Source organism: Crotalus tigris, unplaced genomic scaffold, assembly GCF_016545835.1.
Source record: "Crotalus tigris isolate CLP2741 ecotype Arizona unplaced genomic scaffold, ASM1654583v1 scf7180000019599.1365583, whole genome shotgun sequence".
In the NCBI taxonomy this organism is placed as follows: Eukaryota; Metazoa; Chordata; class Lepidosauria; order Squamata; family Viperidae; genus Crotalus; species Crotalus tigris.
This window is the reverse complement of record NW_024097615.1, coordinates 1,088,815-1,111,959: the sequence shown is the minus strand read 5'-3', so window position 1 is coordinate 1,111,959 and position 23,145 is coordinate 1,088,815. Positions and strand designations below refer to the sequence as shown.

At 45.9% G+C, this 23,145-nt stretch overlaps 2 protein-coding genes across 19 annotated transcripts in view; one reads left to right on the top strand and one right to left on the bottom strand.

Moving 5' to 3' along the window:
• The window catches only part of TNK2 (tyrosine kinase non receptor 2), a 134,134-nt gene extending 122,466 nt beyond the window's left edge, over positions 1 to 11,668 (top strand). For 16 of the 17 annotated variants that reach the window (XM_039363789.1, XM_039363793.1, XM_039363791.1 and 13 more), the window contains 5 exons: positions 1,770 to 1,868; positions 3,468 to 3,573; positions 4,682 to 4,735; positions 6,712 to 6,860; positions 11,010 to 11,668. In XM_039363789.1, coding sequence (XP_039219723.1) covers positions 1,770 to 1,868; positions 3,468 to 3,573; positions 4,682 to 4,735; positions 6,712 to 6,860; positions 11,010 to 11,036 — 435 coding nt within the window. In that variant the 3' untranslated portion in view covers positions 11,037 to 11,668. Of the gene's footprint in view, positions 1 to 1,769; positions 1,869 to 3,467; positions 3,574 to 4,681; positions 4,736 to 6,682; positions 6,861 to 11,009 lie in introns of all 17 variants that reach the window. The other variant, XM_039363782.1, reaches the window with a different exon arrangement.
• A 564-nt stretch (positions 11,669 to 12,232) lies between these two features.
• LOC120317300 (mucin-4-like) overlaps positions 12,233 to 23,145 on the bottom strand; it is a 35,168-nt gene continuing 24,255 nt past the window's right edge. For both annotated transcript variants that reach the window (XM_039363777.1, XM_039363778.1), the window contains exons 6-11: positions 21,894 to 22,024; positions 20,105 to 20,193; positions 17,886 to 18,065; positions 15,534 to 15,680; positions 13,895 to 14,014; positions 12,233 to 12,419 (exon numbers count right to left, since the gene is read on the bottom strand). In XM_039363777.1, the coding sequence (XP_039219711.1) occupies positions 12,415 to 12,419; positions 13,895 to 14,014; positions 15,534 to 15,680; positions 17,886 to 18,065; positions 20,105 to 20,193; positions 21,894 to 22,024 (672 nt within the window). In that variant the 3' untranslated portion in view covers positions 12,233 to 12,414. The remainder of the gene's footprint in view (positions 12,420 to 13,894; positions 14,015 to 15,533; positions 15,681 to 17,885; positions 18,066 to 20,104; positions 20,194 to 21,893; positions 22,025 to 23,145) is intronic.

Genomic DNA, 23,145 nt, shown 5'->3' with positions numbered 1-23,145 from the left:
TTCTTCTTCTTCTCTTTCTTCTTCTTCTCTTCTCTTCTTCTCCTTCCCTTTTCCTCCTCCTCCTCCTCTTCTTCTTTTCCTCTCCTCCTCCTCCCTCCTCCTCCTCCTTCTTCTTCTTCTCTTCTCTTCTTCTTTTCTTCTTCTTCTTCTTTCTCTCCCTTTTCCTCCTCCTCCTCCTCCTTCTTCTTTTCCTTCTCCTCCTCCTCCTTCTCCTCCTCCTCCTCCTCCTCCTCCTCCTCCTCCTTCTCCTTTTCCTTCTCCTCTTCCTCAGGGGTCCCCAACCTCCAGTCCATAGACCAATACCAGGCGGCGGCATGCCATCAACTGGTCCACACAAACAAGCAAAGCCCCATCCACAGGATGCAATCAGCACACAAAACCACACACTCTCTGATCCGTCGAAAAAATTTTTCTCCACGGGATCAGTCCCCGGTACGCAAAAGGTTGGGGACCTCTGGACTAGATGACCTTCAAGGTCCCTTCCAACTCTTGTTATTCTGATTCCGACTTGCCCAATCTATTCACGAACAAAAGGCCTCCCGCCACAGAAGGGTGGGGTTGATGGGATTAAGGATTTACATTCCCCCACCCACCCAAATTCTAAGGACGGGACATGACCTTTAGGACATAATAGGATTTTCCCAGCACCACTAGAATAGCAAAAAAAAAAAAAAAAAAAAAAACCCACAAGACTTACTACATTGCACAACCCCCTGGAGCATCTCAATCAGAACCTTAGAAAGATCCATCCACTCTCCACTCCATTTTGTTGGCGGTCTGTTGCTGGTTCTGCTCCTCAATAAACAGAAACCTCCTAAGCAACCTCCATTTTATTTTTCTCCCGGCTTGGAACTGGTTCTGTTGCTGGTTCTGTTCCTCAATAAACAGAAACCTCCTTTCCTAAGCAGCCTCCATTTTATTTTTCTCCCGGCTTGGAACTGGTTCTGTTGCTGGTTCTGCTCCTCAATAAACAGAAACCTCCTTTCCTAAGCAGCCTCCATTTTATTTTTCTCCCAGCTTGGAACTGGTTCTGTTGCTGGTTCTGCTCCTCAATAAACAGAAACCTCCTTTCCTAAGCAGCCTCCATTTTATTTTTCTCCCGGCTTGGAACTGGTTCTGTTGCTGGTTCTGCTCCTCAATAACAGAAACCTCCTTTCCTAAGCAGCCTCCATTTTATTTTTCTCCCGGCTTGGAACTGGTTCTGTTGCTGGTTCTGCTCCTCAATAAACAGAAACCTCCTTTCTTAAGCAGCCTCCATTTTATTTTTCTCCCGGCTTGGAACTGGTTCTGTTGCTGGTTCTGCTCCTCAATAAACAGAAACCTCCTTTCCTAAGCAACCTCCATTTTATTTTTCTCCCGGCTTGGAACTGGTTCTGTTGCTGGTTCTGCTCCTCAATAAACAGAAACCTCCTTTCCTAAGCAGCCTCCATTTTATTTTTCTCCCGGCTTGGAACTGGTTCTGTTGCTGGTTCTGCTCCTCAATAAACAGAAACCTCCTTTCCTAAGCAGCCTCCATTTTATTTTTCTCCTGGCTTGGAACTGGTTCTGTTGCTGGTTCTGCTCCTCAATAAACAGAAAGCTCCTTTCCTAAGCAGCCTCCATTTTATTTTTCTCCCGGCTTGGAACTGGTTCTGTTGCTGGTTCTGCTCCTCAATAAACAGAAACCTCCTTTCCTAAGGAACCTCCATTTTATTTTTCTCCCGGCTTGGAACTGGACCTGATTTTTATGCCAACACCCAAACTCAGACTGTGATTCCTTCCTTCTACAGGCGTGCTGGGTGGCGCTAAGGAGAATCGATAAGTTTTTGAAGTCTTTCCTTCAGTTTTCCATCACTGAAAGTGACCCCTGGAATTATTGCACGTGGTTGGTAAGTAAATCTGCTTAGCAGCTGTAGCTAGGCAGTAGCCGGGCCCCAAGAACCGACAACGACATAGGGAGTTACTTCAGAGTACAGGTAGTCCTCGACTTAACGGCCGCAGTAGACTCAGAATTTCCACTGATAAACAAGATAGTTGTTAAGTGAGGCATGCTCCCATTTTACGACCTTTTGGCCCTGGCTGTTCATCGAATCGCTGATGTTGCTAAGGGAATCATGCAGTGGTTAAGCAAATCTGGCGTTCCCCAGTGATTGTGTTTGTGTTAAACTCCCTAAGAAGATTGCAGATCTTGAAGACATGTCGGTTGCCAAGCACACAATGTTTGATCACATGACTGCAGGGAATGCTGCAACAGTCATAAGTGTGAAAACTGGTCATAAATCTTTTGAACTCCTATGAACCCCTCATGATCCAAATCCACTGGCTGAGGAATTCTGGAAGTCCACAAGCAGGGATCTTCAAACTTGGCCCCTTCATGATTCGTGGACTTCAACTCCCAGAATTCCTCAGCAAGCGTGCCTGGCTGAGGAATTCTGGGAGTTGAAGTCCATAAGTCATAAAAAGGCCATGTTTGAAGACCCCTGCTTTAAATGGTCATTAAAGAAACAGAACTGTAAGGGACCTTGGAGGTCTTCTAGTCCAGCCCCCTGCTCAAGCAGGAGAACCTATACTGTTTTATATAAGTGACTGTCCAGTCTCTTCTTAAAAACCTCCAGTGATGAAGTGCCCACGATTTCTGGTGGCATGCTGTTCCACTGGTTGGTTATCCTCACTGTGAGGAAGTTTCTCCTTAATTCCAGGTTGCTTCTCGCTTCATTTAGTTTATATACCCACTCCATACATCTACCTACATATAAATATTAATCATTGTCCATTCCTAGTATCTATGTTTGTATGTATGTATGGGTAGATATATACTTTCTTTCAAGAGCAGGCAACAGAATTTCATTTCAAGCAGGTTCTCCTGCTTGAGCAGGGGGCTGGACTAGAAGACCTCCAAGGTCCCTTCCAGCTCTATTCTATTCTATTCTATTCTATTCTATTCTATTCTATTCTATTCTATTCTATTCTATTTTCTATTATTTTCTGTTATTTTCTATTTTCTATTCTATTCTATTCTATTCTATTTTCTATTATTTTCTATTTACGATTATTTTCTATTTCTATTTTATTCTATTTTCTATTATTTTCTATTTTTTATTATTTTCTATTGTCTATTTTCTATTCTATTCTATTTTCTATTATTTTCTATTTACTATTATTTTCTATTTTCTATTCTATTCTATTCTATTCTATTCTATTCTATTCTATTCTATTCTATTCTATTCTATTCTGTTGTGGGCCACTGTACTCATAGTAAAAAAAATGACAATAAAGGTCATTATCAAACTGAATAACTGAATGACAGAATAACAGAACAGCAGAGTTGGAAGGGACCTTGGAGGTCATCTAGTCCAACCCTCTGCTCCAGCAGGAAACCCTATACCATTTCAGACAAATGCTTGTCCAATCTCTTCTTTAAAACCTCCAGTTTTGGAGAAGAAATCCCATCGCTCACAACCTCTTCTCCTTTTGAATTGGCTTGCTAGTTGAGACGGTACCGGGATGAAGGAGAAAGCATCTTCATGGACCAAGCATTTGCTTTCCTGGATAACCCCCGGCCATCTCTGCAGGAGGCCGCCATCAAACTCTTAGGTAAGCATGAGGGTTATTGGGAGGGCCCCCATCCACCAGCGCTGTACCCCAAGAGAAAATTAACAATCAGGAGCATTGTGAGTGGAGGCCCGACAGAGAGACAGGGAGAGCCTTCCCTTGTTTGATTTGAGCAAGGTAAGTATTGGTCTACATCCTCGGGGCAGCCATTTTGTGACAGTGCCCATTGGCGCTGAAGGGTTGCTGACCCTAGTTTAATCTAACCTGGAAGAAACCCAGCAATTTTTTTTTTTTATTTTCTGAACTGTTTAAAGAAGTGCTTGCTAATTCGCCAATATTACGTGTGGACTTCAACTCCCAGAAATCCCTCAGGTAGATGCTGGCTGAGGAACTCTGGAAGTTGAAGTCCACACATTCTGACTGAAGAATTCTGGGAGTTGAAGTCCACACATTCTGACTGAGGAACTCTGGGAGTTGAAGTTCACACCTGCTGGCTAAGGAATTCTGGGAGTTGAAGTCCACACCTGCTGGCTAAAGAATTCTGGGAGTTGTCCATGCATTCTGACTGAGGAACTCTGGGAGTTGAAGTCCACACATTCTGACTGAGGAACTTTGGGAGTTGAAGTCCACACCTGCTGTCTAAGGAATTCTGGGAGTTGAAGTCCACACATTCTGACTGAGGAATTCTGGGAGTTGAAATCCACGCATTCTGACTGAGGAATTCTGGGAATTGAAGTGCACACTGCTGGCTAAGGAATTCTGGGAATTGGTCCACACATTCTGACTGAAGAATTCTGGGAGTTGAAGTCCACACAGTCTGAGTGAGGAATTCTGGGAATTGGTCCACACATTCTGACTGAGGAATTCTGGGAGTTGAAGTCCACACAGTCTGAGTGAGGAATTCTGGGAATTGGTCCACACATTCTGACTGAGGAATTCTGGGAGTTGAAGCCCACACATTCTGACTGTGGGAGTTGAAGTCCTCACATGCTGACTGAGGAACTCTGGGAGTTAAAGTCCACACGTCGTAAAGTTGCTTAGGGTGGAGCAACGTGGGTCTAATGTCTCCCTTAGTTTCATAAACTTGGGTTGGCATTCACACAGTGACAGGTCTTCGTGGCCAGCAATGTCCTGGGTGTTTCTTTTCCAGAAATCATTGCCCAGGAGACAAACCACAAATCAACGGTCAACGCCATCACTACAGGTGAGTAAAAAGATAACAAGGACGAGGTTGTCCACTGCTGCTTTGTGGGGTTATTGTTTTGGGGTTTTTTTCCTGACTCCTTTCTGAAGATGAGCGGATGGGAGGCCAAGAGGGGACTTTATGGCTGACCTGTCACTTTGGATGATGTCCTGGGAATTCCTGATTAGCCTTTGGAGATCAGCTGACGTCAGTTAGGTGACAGCATCTTTCGAGGTGTTGGTGAATAGCGGTAGTATTGAAATGCGTCTTCTTCATGGATATTAATGATACACCTTTTCCTCTTGTTCCTCTTTCTCTTCTTCTTTTTCTTCTCTTCCTCCTCCTTCTCTTTCTCCTTCTTTCCCCTTCTCCTTCTCTTTGCTCTTCTTCTTTTCCTCCTCCTTCCCTTCTCTTTCCCCTTCTCCTCCCTCCTCTCCTTCTTTCCCTTTCCCCTCCTCCTCCTACTCATTCTCCTCCTTCTCCTTCTCTTTCCCCTTCTCCTCCTCCCTCCTTCTTCTCCTTTCCCCTTCTCCTTCTCTTTGCTCTTCTCTTCCTCCTCCTCCTCCTTCCCTTCTCTTTCCTCTTCTCCTCCTCCCTCCTTCTCTCCCTTTCCCCTCCTCTTCCTACTCTTTCTCCTCCTCCTTCCCTTCTCTTTCCCCTTCTCCTCCCTCCTTCTTCTCCTTTCCCCTTCTCCTTCTCTTTGCTCTTCTTCTCTTCCTTCTCCTCCTTCCCTTCTCTTTCCCCTTCTCCTCCTCCCTCCTTCTCCTTTCCCCTTCTCCTTCTCCTTCTCTTCACTCTTCTTCCTCTTCTTCTTCCCTTCTCTTTCCCCTCCTCCTTCTCCTTCTTTCCCCTTCTCCTTCTTTCTTCTTCTCTTCCTCCTCCTTCCCTTCTTTCCCTTTCCTCTGCTCCTCCTCTTTCTCCTCCTCCTTCTCCTTCTTTCCCCTTCTCCTTCTCCTCTTTGCTCTTCTTCTCTTCCTCCTCCTCCTTCCCTTTTCTTTCCCCTTCTTCTCCCTCCTTCTCCTTCTTTCCCTTTCCCCTCCTCCTCCTACTCTTTCTCCTCCTTCTCTTTTCTTCTCCTCCCTCCTTCTCCTTCTTTCCCCTTCTCCTCCTGTTTCTCCTCCTCCTTCTTTCCCCTTCTCCTCCTCTTTCTCCTCCTCCTCCTTCTTTCCCCTTCTCCTCCTGTTTCTCCTCCTCCTCCTTCTTTCCCCTTCTCCTCCTCCTCTTTCTCCTCCTCCTCCTTCCCTTCTCTTTCCCCTTCTCCTCCCTCCTTCTTCTCCTTTCCCCTTCTCCTTCTCTTTGCTCTTTTTCTCTTCCTTCTCCTCCTTCCCTTTTCTTTCCCCTTCTCCTCCTCCCTCCTTCTCCTTTCCCCTTCTCCTTCTCTTCACTCTTCTTCCTCTTCTTCTTCCCTTCTCTTTCCCCTCCTCCTTCTCCTTCTTTCCCCTTCTCCTTCTTTCTTCTTCTCTTCCTCCTCCTTCCCTTCTTTCCCTTTCTTCTGCTCCTTCTCCTTCTCCTTTCCCCTTCTCCTTCTCCTCTTTGCTCTTCTTCTCTTCCTCCTTTCCTTTTCTTTCCCCTTCTCCTCCCTCCTTCTCCTTCTTTCCCTTTCCCTTCCTCCTCCTACTCTTTCTCCTCCTTCTCCTTCTTTCCCCTTCTCCTCCTCTTTCTCCTCCTTCTCCTTCTTTCCCCTTCTCCTCCTCCCTCCTTTCCCCTTCTCCTTCTCTTCGCTCTTCTTCTCTTCCTCCTCCTTCCCTTCTTTCCCCTCCTTCTCCTTCTTTCCCCTTCCCCTTCTCTTTCTCCTTCTCCTTCTTTCCCCTTCTCCTCTTCCTCCTCCTTCTCCTTCTCCTTCTTTCCCCTTCCCCTTCTCTTTTCCCTTCTCCTCCTTCCCTTTCTTCCCCCCTTTTTCCTCCTCCTCCTTTCTCCCCCCACCATTTCTCCTCCTTCTCCTCTTCCCTCTCTTTCCTCCCCTCCTAGTGCTGAATCTCCTGACCTTGGAAAAAAAGCCTTCCAACGTTTTCTTGGTGGCTTCCGAGATCATGGAGAATGCCACTTTTCACGAATCTCCTTCCGACACCCTCCTGGAGAGGTGGTTTCACCGAATAACCATAATCTGCAGAAGATGAACATCTTCTCTCAGGGAAAGAGAGGACAGGTAACACGCCCTTCCCCAAAATGAAGGGAAAGGACACCCAGAGGACACTTGAACTCTTCAGAGACTTGTATTTCAAGACCCAAATTCACAGGTATTCCCTTGAAATACCTGAGAATTCTTTTCACACCCATCCAATGCAACTGCGTGGGTGCAGCAGTAAAGCGACTTAAGATGCTTACTGGACCACTGTGCAGCTGCCAAAAAAGCCAATACAGTGCTCGATTGCATCAACAGAGGGAGAGAATCAAGATCCCGTGAAGTCTTAATACCACTTTACAAGGCCTTGGTAAGGCCACACTTGGAATACGGCATCCAGTTTTGGTCACCATGGTGTAAAAAAGATGCTGAGACTCTAGAAAGAGTACAGAGAAGAACAACAAAGATGATCAAGGGACTGGAGGCTAAAAGATACAAGGTATGGTTGCGAGAATTGGGTATGTCTGGTTTAATGAAGGGAAGGACCAGGGGGGACATGATAGCCATGCTCCAGTATCTCAGGGGCTGCCCCAAAGAAGAGGGAGTCAAGCTATTCTCCAAAGCGCCTGAAGGCAGGACAAGAAGCAACGGATGGAAATTCAGCAAGGAGAGAAGCAACCTGGAACTAAGGAGAAACTTCCTGACAGTCAGAACAATTAACCAGTGGAACAACCTGCCTCCAGAAGCGGTGAATGCTCCAACACTGGAAGTCTTTAAGAAGAGACTGGACAGCCATTTGTCTGAAATGGTATAGGGTTTCCTGCCTGAGCAGGGGGTTGGACTAGATGACCTCCAAGGTCCCTTCCAACTTTATTATTATTATTATTATTATTAATTAATTATTATTATTACTATTAATTATGGATCATCGCACAGTCAGCCAGATGTTCAGACTGGATTTGGCATTTTGTCTACCTATCGAGTCCTTACCCAGGACCTGGGATAGGCAGATGTGGATGTTTGATGGCATTACAGATATCGTCGCAGGATGGAAGCAGTTCCTAGTAAGGCCGCCTTTTGCCATTGACTAATAGCGAATTTGTCAATGCCAATTGTGTTCAAGTGGTGCTCCAGTTGTTTTGGGATTGCACCCAAGGAGCCTATGACTATTGGTACTACCCTTGCTTGCCTTTGCCCCAGTCTTTCTATTTCTATTTATAGGTCTTTGTATTTTGTGATCTTCTCCAGTTCTTTCTCATCTATTCTGCTGTCTCCAGGCACTGCCACGTCCACTATCCAGACTTTTTTGTCTTTCTTATCGACATTATTATGATTATGATTATGATTATTATATAACAGGCTTCCTATTGCTGACTGATATATCTCTTGATCACAGGTACCGTGTGCAAGGGCTGGCTGGCTGGAATCTGGGTCCATAACCTATTAGAGTTTTCAGCTTACCTAGCGCAAAATAAGCCCCCAAATTAAGCACAAAAATTCCGTATGTGGTAACATTACAGAATAGAATAACAGAGGCGTTGGAAGGGACCTTGGAGGTCTTCTAGTCCAGCCCCCTGCTCAGGCAGGAAACCCTATATGCCATTCTGGACAAATGGCTGTCCAGTCTCTTCTTGAAAACCTCCGGTGATGGAGCACCCACAACTTCTGGTGGCAAGCTGTTCCACTGGTTAATTGTTCTCACTGTCAGGAAATTTCTCCTTGATTCTAGGTCGGCTCTTGGTTGGATGGATCAGACCCAAAATCACTGGAGGTTTTCAAGAAGAGACTGGACAACCATTTGTTTAGAATGATATTGGGTCTCTTGCCCGAGGTGGGGTTGGACTAGAAGACCTCTGAGGCCCCTTCCAACTATTATACAATATCCAGTCCAAGGATGTGTCCTTCAAAGTCGCTTCTTTTCCACTTCTAAATCCAAATAGCTGGCTTCACCCATCTGGCAGATGTTTCTATTTTTTGCACCACCCAAGTGTCTTCTGCTGTCCTTCATCAAGGGTCTCATTCAGTCTTTCTTAGGCTGAAGCCAGAATAACAGAGTTGGAAGGGAGCTTGTAAGGTCATCTAGTCCAGCCCCCCCCCACCCAAGAAGGAGACCCTACACCATTTCTGACAGATGGCAGTCCATTCTTGAAAGCTTCCAGCGATGAAGCTCCCACAGCTTCTGAAGGTGACTTCTATTCCACTGATTGATTTGTTCTCGCTGTCCGGAAACTTCTCCTTATTTCTAGGTTGCTTCTCTCCTTGATCAGTTTCCATCCGTTGCTTCTCGTCCTGCCTTCAGGCGCCTTGGAGAATAGCTTGACTCCCTCTTCTTTGGGGCAGCCCCTGAGATATTGGAACACTGCTATCATGTCCCCCCTCGTCCTTCTCTTCATTGAACTAGACATACCCAATTCCAGCAACCGTTCCTTGTATGTTTTAGCCTCCAGTCCCCTGATCATCTTTGTGGCTGTTCTCTGCACTTTTTCTAGAGTCTCGACATCTTTTTTATAGCGTGGCGACCAAACCTGGTTGCAGTGTTCTAGGTGTGGTCTTACTAAGGCTTTATAAAGTGGTTTTACTACTTTGTATTCTGTCTTACGCAGGAAAGGCTGCTAGATTCTGCTTGAGATCGACAGATAACTCAGTGGAATAAGTCAAACAAAGATTACTTTTATTCCAGGTGTCCTCAAAACACTAACTCACGGTTATGTAGAAGTTCTTCCAGAATGTAGGTAGTGATATGGACTCATTTCACAGGTAAATGAACAATGGATTTTTCCCTCTTCTGCGTATCCTTACATGTTGTTGGAAATCTCAGCCCAGCCACAGGGCTAGAACTCATGCCGGCAAGTTGAAAACACCTTGACATGTAACAGGATGTGTGGTCATAAACACAAGCTCCTCCCACTGACTAGATAAACTATAGCAGTGGTGGCGAACCTATGGCACGGCTGCCAGAGGTGGCACTCTGAGCCTTCTCTGTGGGCATGTGTGCCATCGCCCCAGTCCTAGGCCTTCAGCTGGGTTTTATAAAACCTTTTCACTTTAGGCCTCCGCTGCCATGTGCAAAAAAAAAAAAAAAAGGTTCAATCAATCAGTCAATTTCAATTTCTCGCGGGGAAAAAAAAGATCTTGCAAAGTTGGAACTGATTGATTGAACTTTTTAGTCCCACCCACTGCAGCCACGCCCAGCCAATGGGCCACACCCAGCCAATGGGCCACACCCAGCCAATGGGCCACACCCACCCTGCACTCGACGATGCCTAAGTGGGTTTTGGGTTGCAGATTGGGCATTCAGTCTCTAAAAGGTTCACCATCACTGAACTATAGGATTAACTGACTGCTAAAACTATATTGCCCATAAGCCACCTCTTAAGGAAACAGCGTTTAACCCTTTAAATGCTAAACTTTCTAACATACAGTTCCTAAGCTAACTGGCTGGTCCAGCCCACCTTGCGTGAATCCCTCTGTTAATGCAACTTAGCCTTGCATTGGCTTTTTTGGCTGCTGTTGGCTCATGTTTGATTGATTGTCCACTAAGACTCCAAGATCCCTCTCGGTTACTCCTATTAAGCCTGGTGTCAACGCTGCTAACATTGGATGTTTTTGCTTTGACAACAGATGGAGATGCAACCATTTTCTTCTTACCCTTTTACTCTTAGAGTTAGAATTAGGAGAGGCTGGGGGGGGGAGGAATGTGCAAGAGAGTTTAGCTAGACATAACATTACTGGACCTAGTGTGAGAACCAAGGTTATTGAAATAAGAGATGATAAGAATTGGCGGGCTGGAGAACTGGAGGGGAAGCCTGCATTTCAAACTAATTGGAGAATGTGATTTATGACTGTGAATTGGAGGAGGGAATGGTGCTTTGATACTATGTGCTCAGGGGAGGCGAATCCAGTTTTTGGCTTCGATTATGTGTGGCCTTTTGGTTTTTCTTGCCTAAGTGGAAGACTTTACTTTTCTCTACGTTGAATTACTGATCCTTCTCGATCCCCTAAACCAGAGGTCCCCAACCTTTTGGGCACCAGAGACCGGTTCCATGGAGAGAGGTTTTTTCCACGACCGGAGGGTGTGTGGTTTTGTGTGCTGCCTGAATCCTGTGGATGGGGCTTTGCTTATTTGTGCATGCCATGGCCCGGGGTTGGGCCACAGAACCAGGGTTGGGGACCCCTGCCCTAAACATCTCCAATTTGGAGAAGCAAGACTTGATTCCTTGTTTTTCTCTCCAGTTGACCTTGAACCATGAATTCCACTAATGGCTGGATATTTTGAACCAAAGAAAAATTTCTCAGCGTGTTTCAAGTTGGTGGCCTCCATCTCTCCATTGTCCCGATCAGCAGAATCAAAGACACAGGTTGGAGAAGACAGTCGATAAGGATCTATACCAGTTGGATTCCTGTCGAGAATTTGGTCTCCTTCTCCTTCCACCCCCTCTATTCCTTAAAGTTCTTCAGCTTTGCTTTTCTCCTGGATGTCCCAGTGAGAGAATTTCAGAGTAAAACTGGCCCAGTCTGAAGGATTGGGATTCAATTTATTCTCCGTTTCTCCCTATAATTTTATTACGATTGGCATCTTGGTAATTCTCCAAATCAGAGGAGCAGAAAAACACCTTGCCGAGAGGGGAATCATCGCATTCATTTTTTGTAGCCCAATTTTCCCATCTTGCCTTCCTGAGTAGGAAGCCTACGGAATAACATGTCTCACGAAATAAAATCAGATTACAGTTGAAATGCACATTTTCCTCTTTCTGGCAATGTATGGCCATGTCACTTGAGCTAGCCTAGTGGTGGACATTAAAAAAAAATATAGGTGGCTTCCCTGGTTATTTTTTTTTTTATCCCCAAGAATGATCATTTACCAGGAGAACAAAATAAAGATCCTTATTTGATTTTTTTTGTTTGTTTGTTTGTTTGTATCCTGCCTTTGTGATTTTTGCCAAGAAGTCAAGGTGTCTTTAACGGATCACCCATTTGAATGGACCAAAACTCAGCGCCGAAAGAACATATGTAACGTCTGAGCATTTGTCACGTGACAAATTACAATTTGTGGCCATTTGTAATTGCAACGTAATTTGTAATGTATGCTTGTAGCATACTGTTCGAGCAGGGGGTTGGACTAGAAGACCTCCAAGGCCCCTTTCCAGTTCTATTCTATTCCGAATTCTGAATTAAACTCAGATTATGTGGCTTTATAGCCGAAGCAAAATTCCTTAGCCTTCAGAACGGATAGCCACGGTGATCAACAGATCCACAATGCCGCAATCAAGCTGTACTTCCTGGCTTGATTTTGCAATTTGCCACATTTAGGGGGCCTTTATCGTGGTTTGTTTGGCTTCTGCATCATTTAGGGATCAAACAGAGCATTGGAAGAATTATATTTCCCTGTTTGGGGGGATCCCATCAGCGTTTGCAGCAGACCAAGTGGGATAAATACAGTTAGAGAGAGGACAGAATTTAGTTGGAGGTGTTTTATTTAGCAAAGTCAACTAAGCTTGTCCAGAAGTGTTTGACGACTGACATCCAGTTTGGTTCCAGCATTAAAAAGGAGCGAAACGCAGAGAAAAGGCTGTTTGTGAATATTCTGGTGCGGAAATCCAGGATCTATGGCCAGTAAACGGGTGGAAGAAGATGAGGATCAACCTGCAAGGAAGGAAAAAGGCAACATCGGGAATAAAAGCAATAAAAGGAGATTAATGGGTTAACTGGGAAACTTTTGTTTGTCTGTTTGTTATCCCGCCTTTTATGATGTTTACAAACAACAAACAAGGCAGCGAACATATGCAACCCACCTTCCTCCTCCTGTTTTCCCTACAATGACCCTGTGAGGTGGGTTAGGATGTGAGAGAGAGAGGGGGGGACTGGCCCCCAAAGTCAGCCAGCTGGCTTTCATGCCTAAGGCAGGACAAGAACTCACTGTCTCCTGGCTACTGGCCCAAGGTCACCCAGCTGGGTTTTGTAACTGAGAAGGGACTAGAATTCCCCATCTCCTGGTGATTGGCCCAAAGTCACCCAGCTGACTTTCATGGTTAAGGCAGAACTAGAATTCCCCATCTCCTGGTGATTGGCTCAAAGTCACCCAGCTGGATTTCATGGCTAAGGCGGGACTAGAACTCACAATCTCTTTGGGTAATTGACCCAAAGTCACCCAACTATCTTTCTTAGCTAAGGCAGAACTAGAACTCCCCAAATCCGGGTGATTTGCCCAAAGTCACCCAGCCAGCTTTCATGGCTAAGGCGGAACTAGAACTTCCCATCTCCTGGTGATTGGCTCAAAGTCACCCAGCCAGCTTTCATGGCTAAGGCGGAACTAGAACTCCCCATCTCCTAATAATTGACGCAAAGTCACCTAGCCAGCTTTCATGGCTAAGGCGGAACTAGAACTCCCCATCTCCTGGTAATTGACCCAAAGGCACCCAAGTAGCTTTCATGGCTAAGGCGGAACTAGAACTCCCCATCTCCTGGTGATTGGCCCAAAGTCATCCAGCCAGCTTTCATGGCTAAGGCGGAACTAGAACTCACTGTTTCCTGCTTTCTAGCCTGATGCCTTAATAAAACCGATTGGTTCTATTTTGTTTCTCTTAGAGCAGTGGTCCCCAACCTTTCCATCTTGGATAGCCAGCCCGGCAAGGGGTGTGTGTGAGCATGTGAGTGGCAGGTGCCTGTGCGCCTTGCGCAAGTGGAGCTTCTACGACCCTGTCTTAGAGAAAGGTTTGCAATGTGGTGGATCAAAAGTTGAGCTGGCTTTTAAATGGAAGGCAGAGCCCAGGACCCCAAACTAGATCACGCCGGGCAGCAGAATGAAACGGGAAACAGGAGAAAGGAGAATTCCTTGATTAATTGGAGTAGCATGCATTTATCCTGGTTGCGGTGTTCCTCTGTGTGTGTGTGTGTGTGTGTATGTGTGTCACGCGATCCCCTTTTGCGATCTCCTGACAAGCAAAGTCAATGGGGAAGCTCGTGCAGAAAAGCCATCCAGGTGAAAAAGGGGTGGAGCTTGGATTATGCAGCCAGGGGCGGTCATCTTGACTTTTTTGACCTGCCTGGCCCTAGGGATGCCCCCTGCTTCTACTGCCATGAAAAGGCTCCTCCTCTGCTTGCCACCAGTCACTACTCACCCTGGATTGGTGGCTTGTATCCTTGGCAACCGATCCTGGGTCTCTTTTGATCGTACTTGTCACACAAGAGGGGATTCCCGGCCTGGTTACAGCACCAGTCATGCAATTTCAATTCTTCGTCTGGACACATCGATCCCATGAGAAAATAAGAACAAGCCAGGATAAGTTGGTTTGTTTTGGGGGTTTTGTAAATTAGCCCAGTACAGGTAGTTTTCAACTTACGCCGGTTCATTTAGTGTCCGTTCCAAGTAACAACAGCACTGGAAAAAATGACTTTTCACCGTTTTTCTCATTTACGACCGTTGCAGTCCTGTGATCTAAATTCAGTTGCTTGGCAACTGACTCGTATTTATGACGGCCGCACTGTCCCGGGGGGGTTCACGTGATCCCCTTTTGTGACCTTTTGACAAGCCAAGTCAACAGGGAAAAGCCAGATTCACTTTATAATCGTGTTACTTACTTAACAACGGCAGCAATTCACTTAACAACAGTGGCGAGACAGGTCGTAAAACGGGGCAAAGCTCACTTAAGCCACGGGAAATTTGGGCTCAATTGTCCTAAGGCGAGGACTACCTGTAACCAGGCTGAGGCTGCAGCAGGCACTGGTTCACCCATTCTGTGGAACATGGGTTGGTTTTAATCATGGTTTGCTGAACAAATCAGAGCCTCCTGCTTCCTTTGACACGCTAAGCTAGAAACATAGTTTACCAAACAAGATTCACAAATCATTTTCAATCATCCTGATTGTTTTTCTTCTGCCTGACAGTCTCTTGCAGGACCAGATATAAATCCTACATTGTTGGATGGATGTTTCGGATAGATGGCCTTTTGACCATCATGGCTACTACCTGGTGAGGTGATTATCTGCCCTTTCGTGGTGGAAACACCCAAAGAATAGGTTCACACAACAAGTTTACCCCGATCAGTTAAGTTGAGCAGCTGCATTTGCAAAATGCACAATGCCCACATAATGTTGGTTAGTTGTTACTAGGGCGGAAGGTTCTATGGACTGGTCCCATTTGATTGGCTGACTATAATGTGAATCCTTAGAACAGTGTTTCTCAACCTTGGAACATTAAGATGTATGGACTTCAACTCCCAGAATTCCTCAGTCAGAATGTGAGAACTTCAACTCCCACAATTCCTCGGCCAGAATGTGTGGATTTGAACTCCCAGAATTCCTCAGTCAGAATGTGAGAACTTCAACTCCCACAATTCCTCAGCCAGAATATGTGGACTTCAACTCCCAGAGTTCCTTAGTCAGAATGTGAGAACTTCAACTCCCACAATTCCTCAATCAGAATGTATGGACGTCAACTCCCAGAATTCCTTACCCAGCATTTGTGGACTTCAACTCCCAGAGTTCCTCAGAACATGTGGACTTCAACTCCCAGAATTCCTCAGCCAGCATCTACCTGGAGGAATTCTGGGAGTTGAAGTCCACACGTCTGAAGAGTTCCCAAGATGGAGAAATATTGTTGTAGAATGACCTATTCAGAACCCAGGTTACGGGTGTTGTATGAACGCCACCTTTGATCCCGTTCCCTCACTTATTTCAGCCATTTTCCCTTTTCTCCACCATTTTAAACTCAGGAGGAGGGTTAGAAAATCCCCACCCCGCACCCTCGTTGCTACTCACCGTTGTTGGGGGAATTTTTCCTTGAGTATTTCCAGATTCTCTCTTGCCGGCCTTCTTGGAGCTGGTCCTTTTTGTCGTAGAGACACCGGACGCCGGCCCTGTAACTGTTCGGACGGGACGAATACAGCAGGACTAAGTTCTGCCCCCCTGCAAAGATGGAAGGGGGTCATTCCAAACGCTCAGCTCTCCAGCTGTGGCTGCAATTCCTCAGAGGAAAAGCAGACCGGTTGTCTAAACCTGCTCTCTCCTGTGAGGTGAGCGTTCCTACACAATGTGGGGATTGCATCAAGGCTGCTCCAAAATTCAAAGGGTTGGTCATCCTCGCCCCGTTGAAATCCTACATTTTGTAAACAGAGAGCAAAGACTTTCTAGCCCTGGTGTTGTTACCTAGTTGGGCGGTGAAATGTCTGTAAGGAAAAAAACCCAGCTCAGAGAGCACCAAGGACAGTGCAACCGCCCTCCTTGTCTTCCCTCCTCCTCCTCTCCCCCCCTCCTCCTCCTCTCCTCCTCCTCTTCCTCTTCCTCTGCAAATCCTCTCCTTTCTAGCACTGATGACGTTACCTAGTTGGGTAATGAAACGTCTGCAGAAGACAACAAAACTCAGAGAACACTAAGGACTCCAAGCCCTTTTTCTCCTTCCCTCCCCATCCTCCCCTCTCCTCCTCCTCCTCCTCCTCCTCCTCCTCCTCCTCCTCCTCCTCCTCCTCCTCCTCCTCCTCCTCCTCCTCTCTGCAATCCTCACTCCCTTCTAGCACTGATGATGTTCCCTAGCTGGGTTATGAAACATCTGCAAGAAAACCACCCAGCTCAGAGAGCACCAAGGACCCCACAATCCTTTCTCTCTTTCTCTTTCTTTCTTTCTTTCTTTCTTTCTTTCTTTCTTTCTTTCTTTCTTTCTTTCTTTCTCTCTCTCTCTCTCTCTTTCTCTCTTTCTTTTTCTTTCTCTTCTCCTCCTCCTCCTCCTCAACCCCCCTCCGTTCAAGCACTGATGATGTTGCCTAGTTGGGTCATGAAATGTCTGCAAGAAAACCACCCAGCTCAGAGAGCACCAAGGATCCGACAATTCTTTCTTTCTTTCTTTCTTTCTTTCTTTCTTTCTTTCTTTCTTTCTTTCTTTCTTTCTTTCTTTCTTTTTCTCTTCTCCTCTTCCTCCTCTTCTCCGCAAACCCCCCTCCCTTCTAGCAATGATGATGTTCCCTAGCTGGATCACGAAACATCTGCAAGAAAACCACCCAGCTCAGAAAGCACCAAGGACCCCAAAATCCTAAAAAGCCCCGGGGAGGTCCATCATAACTTCAAATGGTGACTCAGGGACTGGTCATAAATTGAGAAATACCTGTAACAGACTAAATTGAAAGGTGGGTTTTGTTTTAAATTGTAAACAGCCTTTTTTTTTTTTTTGTCTACTAGATTATTTATCCGTTTTTTTTCTCCTTCTGTTTTTTTTTTAACTTTGTAGGCTAGCCCTCTTCTGGGTTTATTTGCATTTCCAAAATACAAAAAAGTGTTGTTTTTCTCTTTTAATTTGCTGAGCCAGTTTTTTCCCATGCTGTTCAATTTAATTTATGTTTTATGATTTCCATTTGTTTTTTTTTTCAATGTTTTCTTTTACAGATTGGTTTGTAATTCTAATTCTAATGAAAAACGAAGAAATAAAAAAAGACAATGAAAGAATAGTGTGAGACATTGTATATATCATACAATGTCTCACACTATTCTTTCATTATCTTTTTTTATTTCTTCATTTTTCATTTGAATTCGAATAGGAGAAATTTCAGGGGAGAAAACGGTTCAATCTATGGGGGAAAAAATAACTTACCCAAAATTTCAGAAAACTTTAAAACTAGGTTAAATGAAAGGTGGCTTCCAGTTCATCCAGAGGACGTAAACTGACTTAAATGCAGCTATCTGAGCGTTAGCATTTTCTCTGTGGGTCCAGCCGTTGCAAAGACGCTGGAGCCCATCCCATTAACACAGTGGTTCTCAACCTTTTTAATGCCACGACCCCCCGACCGGTCGTAAGTCGAGGACTACTCAACCAGTCGTAAGTCGAGGACTACTCAACTGGTGCAGCACCGTTTGCAGAATGGGACTTTTGGCAGGCTCAGCAGGGCAGAGACAGCCTGGACAATTCCTATTGGCTTTTGAAAGCCAATAGAATTAGACTCTATTCAAGAGAGTCTATTCTATTGGCTTTCAAAAGCCAATAGAATAAAAGGGAGCAGCACAGCTAAGGAAAAGGGGGGGAAAAATGGCGGACTGCGTTGTTTGGCGACCCCCGTGAAATGGTCGTTCGACCCCAAATGGGGTCCCGACCCACAGGTTGAGAACCGCCGCATTAACACAAAGCACCTTTTTGGCTGGTTGTGTAGCGGCTGTCCGACATCCCTTGTTGCAGAGAACAAGGGCAAGGGGGCAGGTTCCTGTTCCAGGCCGACGGGAATCTCTCGTGACTCAGCCAGTCCAGACACTTCTGCCTGTAATTCACACGGATGCGGCTGTCCAGTTTATATACCCACAAACCACGCACATCTGGAAGGAAACGCAGAGAGAAAGCAGCAATGAGTTAGTATTTATCTCGGCTTAGTTTCGTTCCGCCTTGCCCAGCTTGTTATCTTTCCGATGCATTGGGGTCCCTGGATCCATCCTCCCCAGCCAGTGTACATGCTGATGTGAAGTTCCTGACAGTTACAACAATTAACCAGTGGAACAACCTGCCTCCAGAAGCTGTGAACACTCCAACACTGGAGGCTTTTAAGAAGAGACTGGACAGCCATTTGTCTGAAATGGGATAGGGTTTCCTGCCTGAGCAGGGGGTTGGACTAGATGACCTCCAAGGTCCCTTCCAACTCTGTTATTCTATTCTATTCCTGAAATGGTATAGGGTTTCCTGCCTGAGCAGTGGGTTGGACTAGATGACCTCCAAGGTCCCTTCCGTTATTCTATTCTATTCTATTCTATTCTGTTCTATTCTTATTCTATACCTGAAATGGTATAGGGTTTCCTGCCTGAGCAGTGGGTTGGACTAGATGACCTCCAAGGTCCCTTCCGTTATTCTATTCTATTCTATTCTATTCTATTCTGTTCTATTCTTATTCTATACCTGAAATGGTATAGGGTTTCCTGCCTGAGCAGTGGGTTGGACTAGATGACCTCCAAGGTCCCTTCCAACTCTGTTATTCTATTCTATTCTATTCTATTCTATTAATGAAATGGTATAGGGTTTCCTGCCTAAGCAGGGGGTTGGACTAGATGATCTCCAAGGTTCCTTCCAACTCTGTTATTCTATTCTATTCTATTCTATTCTATTCTATTCTATTCTATTCTATTCTATTCTATTCTATTCCTGAAATGGTATAGGGTTTTCTCCCTGAGCAGGAGGTTGGACTAGATGACCTCTAAGGTCCCTTCCATCATCATCATCATCATTATACGAATCTAACAAATACAGGAATGTGTAGATGGGGGTAACTGGAGGGTGTCAAAACAGAGAAAGTGTTTTTAAATTTCCTAAGGTTCTCCTCTTTGCTACGGTGATTCTGATCGAAAAGATTTAAAAAAAACCCTCTTTTTAAATAATAGGAGAATTATAAAACCATCCGTTCATCCCTCCAGTTCCCTGTCCTTCTCTACTCTGTCCTGGTCAGATCCCACTTAGTGTCCCTGTGTCCACTTCTGGGCCCAAGAGATAAAGGACAGATAACCGTTCATTTAGGACCGTTCAAAGTAGCGTCTTATGATCCTTTTTCACAGTTACGACCATTGCAGCATTCCTCCCCCCCCCCCCGGTCATGTGATCAAAATTCAGATGATGGGCAACTGACTCACATTTATGACGGTTACTAAAGTAACACCGGGAGTGATTCTCTTAAGAACAGTGGCAAGTAAGAAAGCCATGGGGCAAAACTCCCCCAACACACGTCTCACTTAGCAAGGTAAATCTGGGGCCAATCGTGAGCTCGTATGTTGAGGTCTACCTCAATAAAATAAAAATAAAATATAAAATAATAACCCATAGCATTTATATACCGCTTCCCAGGGCTTTACGGAGTCCGCCTATTGTCCTCCAACAATCTGAGTCCTCGTTTTACCGCCCTGGGAAGGACGAGAGGCTGAGTCAAGCTTGAACTCCGTTAAAATTCGAACTCCTGTGGTCTGATCCTGACCTTTATTTGACTGATATATTTATATCGACCGATCCTGTTCAGTGGCTTTTCTCCATTGACTTTGCTTGTCAGAAGACCGCAAAAGGGGATCACGTGAACGCGGGGGGGGGACACTGCGACCGTCATAAATATGAGTCAGTTGCCAAGCGTCTGAATTTTGATCACGTGACCATGGGGAGTGCTGGTCGTAAGGGTGAAACATGGTCGTAAGTCCCTTTTTTTCGGCGCCGTTGTAACTTGGAACGGACACTAAATGAACTGTCGTAAGTGGAGGACTGCCTGTGTCGGATTTGTGTGCTGCCCATCTCGTTTAGAGCCTTCAAGGTCTCCATCATCCTTGCCAGGGTAGAAATTAAGACATATACGCACAAATGCGAGATCTTGGGCAAGGCGTTTTGGCCCTACCTGTATTGTAACCTTGGAAGCGATCTGGCCGGTATTTCTCAGCTGGTGTTGCCATCATCAAATGATCATTTTTGAAATAGCCATCACCGCTGAGTGGAGGGAAGGAAAAGAGAAGACATTATTGTTATTTTTTTCCAAAAAAGGCATCCCATCCACCCTACTGCAGGCAGAAAATCTTCCAAGACATCTACCCAGGTTGATATCAGAGGGAGAAGTCTGAGTTGGGAGGAGGGGTCAAGGGAGGAATAAGTCTGGAATCCTTACGTAGACACCAGAGGGCAAGATCTTTCTCTCTCACACACACACAAACATACCCAGAGACAGACAGACACAGACACACACACACGCCTCTGATTGCCTTTGAGCCTTATCTGGTCTTTCCTAGGCAAAACCTGGCTTCTTTTTCTTTCAGATGTTTCATGACCCAACAACATCGTCAGTACTACAAGGGAGAAGAGGAGGAGGAGGAGGAGGAGGAGGAGGACGACGACGACGACGACGACGACGACAACTGTGGGGTCCTTGGTGCTCTCTGAGCTTGTTTGTTTTCTTACAGACGTTTCATGACCCAACTAGGCAACATCATCAGTACCACAGGAGAGAAGAGGAGGAGGAGAAGGAGAAGAAGGAGAAGGAGAAGGAGAAGGAGAAGGAGGAGAAGGAGAAGGAGGAGAGAAGGAGAAGGAGAAGGAGAAGGAGGAGAAGGAGAAGGAGAAGGAGAGGAGGAGAAGGAGAAGGAAGGAAGAAGGAGAAGGAGAAGGAGAAGGAGGAAGGAAGGAGAAGGAGAAGAGGAGGAGAAGGAGAAGGAGAAGAAGGAGAAGAAGGAGAAGGAGGAAGGAGAAGGAGAAGGAGAAGGAGGAGAAGGAGAAGGAGAAGGAGAAGAAGGAGGAGAAGGAGAAGGAGAAGAAGGAGAAGGAGGAGAAGAAGAAGGAGGAGAAGGAGAAGGAGAAGGAGAAGGAGAAGGAGAAAGAGGAGGAGGAGGAGGAGAAGGAGAAGGAGAAGGAGAAGAAGGAGAAGGAGGAGAAGGAGGAGAAGAAAAAGAAGGAGGAGAAGGAGAAGGAGAAGGAGAAGGAGAAGGAGGAGAAGGAGGAGAAGGAGAAGGAGAAGAAGGAGAAGGAGGAGAAGAAGAAGGAGAAGGAGAAGAAGGAGAAGGAGGAGAAGAAGAAGGAGGAGAAGGAGAAGGAGGAGAAGGAGAAGGAGAAGGAGAAGAAGAAGGAGAAGAAGGAGAAGGAGAAGGAGGAGGAGAAGGAGGAGAAGGAGAAGGAGAAGGAGAAGGAGAAGAAGGAGGAGGAGGAGGAGGAGAAGGAGAAGGAGAAGGAGAAGGAGAAGGAGGAGAAGGAGAAGGAGAAGAAGGAGAAGGAGGAGAAGGAGAAGGAGAAGGAGAAGAAGGAGGAGAAGGAGAAGGAGAAGAAGGAGAAGGAGGAGAAGAAGAAGGAGGAGAAGGAGAAGGAGAAGGAGAAGAAGGAGAAGAAGAAGGAGGAGGAGAAGGAGAAGGAGAAGGAGGAGAAGGAGGATTGTGGTGTCCTTGGTGCTCTCTGAGCTTGCTTTTTTTTCTTGCAGACATTTCATTACCCAACTAAGTAACATCATCAGTGCTAGAAGGGTTTATGGCGAGGAGAAGTGTGGGGTCCTCCTCCTTCCCCTCCTTTCTAGCCCTGATGATGTTACCTAGTTGGGTCATGAGAGGTCTGCAAGAAAACCTCCCAGCTCAGAGCGCCCCCAGGACCCCTCACTTCAACCTGGAGCTTCAAATATTTTCCTTTACCGGTAAAGACATTGCTAGCGTTACCTGGTGTACCCGATCAGCACGTTGCGGGCTGGGAGCTTTGCGTAGTCCCACTGCATCCCTCCGTCCTGGTAAAGGAACAGGGCGTAGGTTCGGTAACCGTCTGTGGTGAGAATGGCTTGGTAGGTGTTCGTCTGGAAGGAATCGTATCTGCATCAGAGACGGGATGGGGCTTTTCTCCACTTCCACCTGCCCCTTTACGACTACGACAACTTTAATTCTGTTTACTTATCTATGACACAGGTAGCCCTCGACTTACAGTTTAGGGCAGTGGTTCTCAACCTTTTTAATGCCGCGACCCCCCAACCGGTCGTAAGTCGAGGACTACTCAACTGGTGCAGCACCGTTTGCAGAATGGGACTTTTGGCGGGCTCAGCAGGGCAGAGACAGCCTGGACAATTCCTATTGGCTTTTGAAAGCCAATAGAATTAGACTCTATTCAAGAGAGTCTATTCTATTGGCTTTCAAAAGCCAATAGAATAAAAGGGAGTAGCACAGCTAAGGAAAAGGGGGAAAAAATGGCGGACTGCGTTGTTTGGCGACCCCCGTGAAATGGTCGTTCGACCCCAAATGGGGTCCCAACCCACAGATTGAGAACCACTGGTTTAGGGCTTGTTCAAAATCACCGCTGAAAAAAGCCGTGACTTGTGACCGTGTTTCACATTTACGACCATTGCAGCATTCCCCGTGGTCAACATTCGGACGCTTGGCCACTGGCTCATGTTAATGACGGTCGCAGCATCTTGGGGGGGGGTGTCGCTTTCGTAACCTTCTGACAAGTAAGGTCAGATGGGGAAGCTGGATCTATTTAACAACCCTGTTAGTTAACTTAAGAACCTGCAGGGAATCGCTTCACAATCGTGGCAAGCAAGGTCATAAAATGGGACAAAGCTCCCTTAACGACTGTCTCGCTTAGCGACATAAATTTTGGGCTCAGTTGTGGCTGTAAGTCAAGGACTTACCTGTATTCAGTTTATATGCTGGCCGTCTCGTAGTTAGGTGACTACGGCTTACGACGTAATTAAAACATTATGATAAAAGATGAAAACTCATTTCAGCAGGATAATTTTAATAATAATAATAATAATAATAATAATAATAATAACCCCCAGTGAGGCACTACCTTGACGTGGTTGTGGGGCTTGTGTACTCTGAGGAAGATGAGAGCTATGCCAGAGGTTCAACCATACTGGACAGGTCTCATCAGAGGAGTCAGACAAAGAGTGTCTCTCCCATAAAAAATATGGTGAGACGT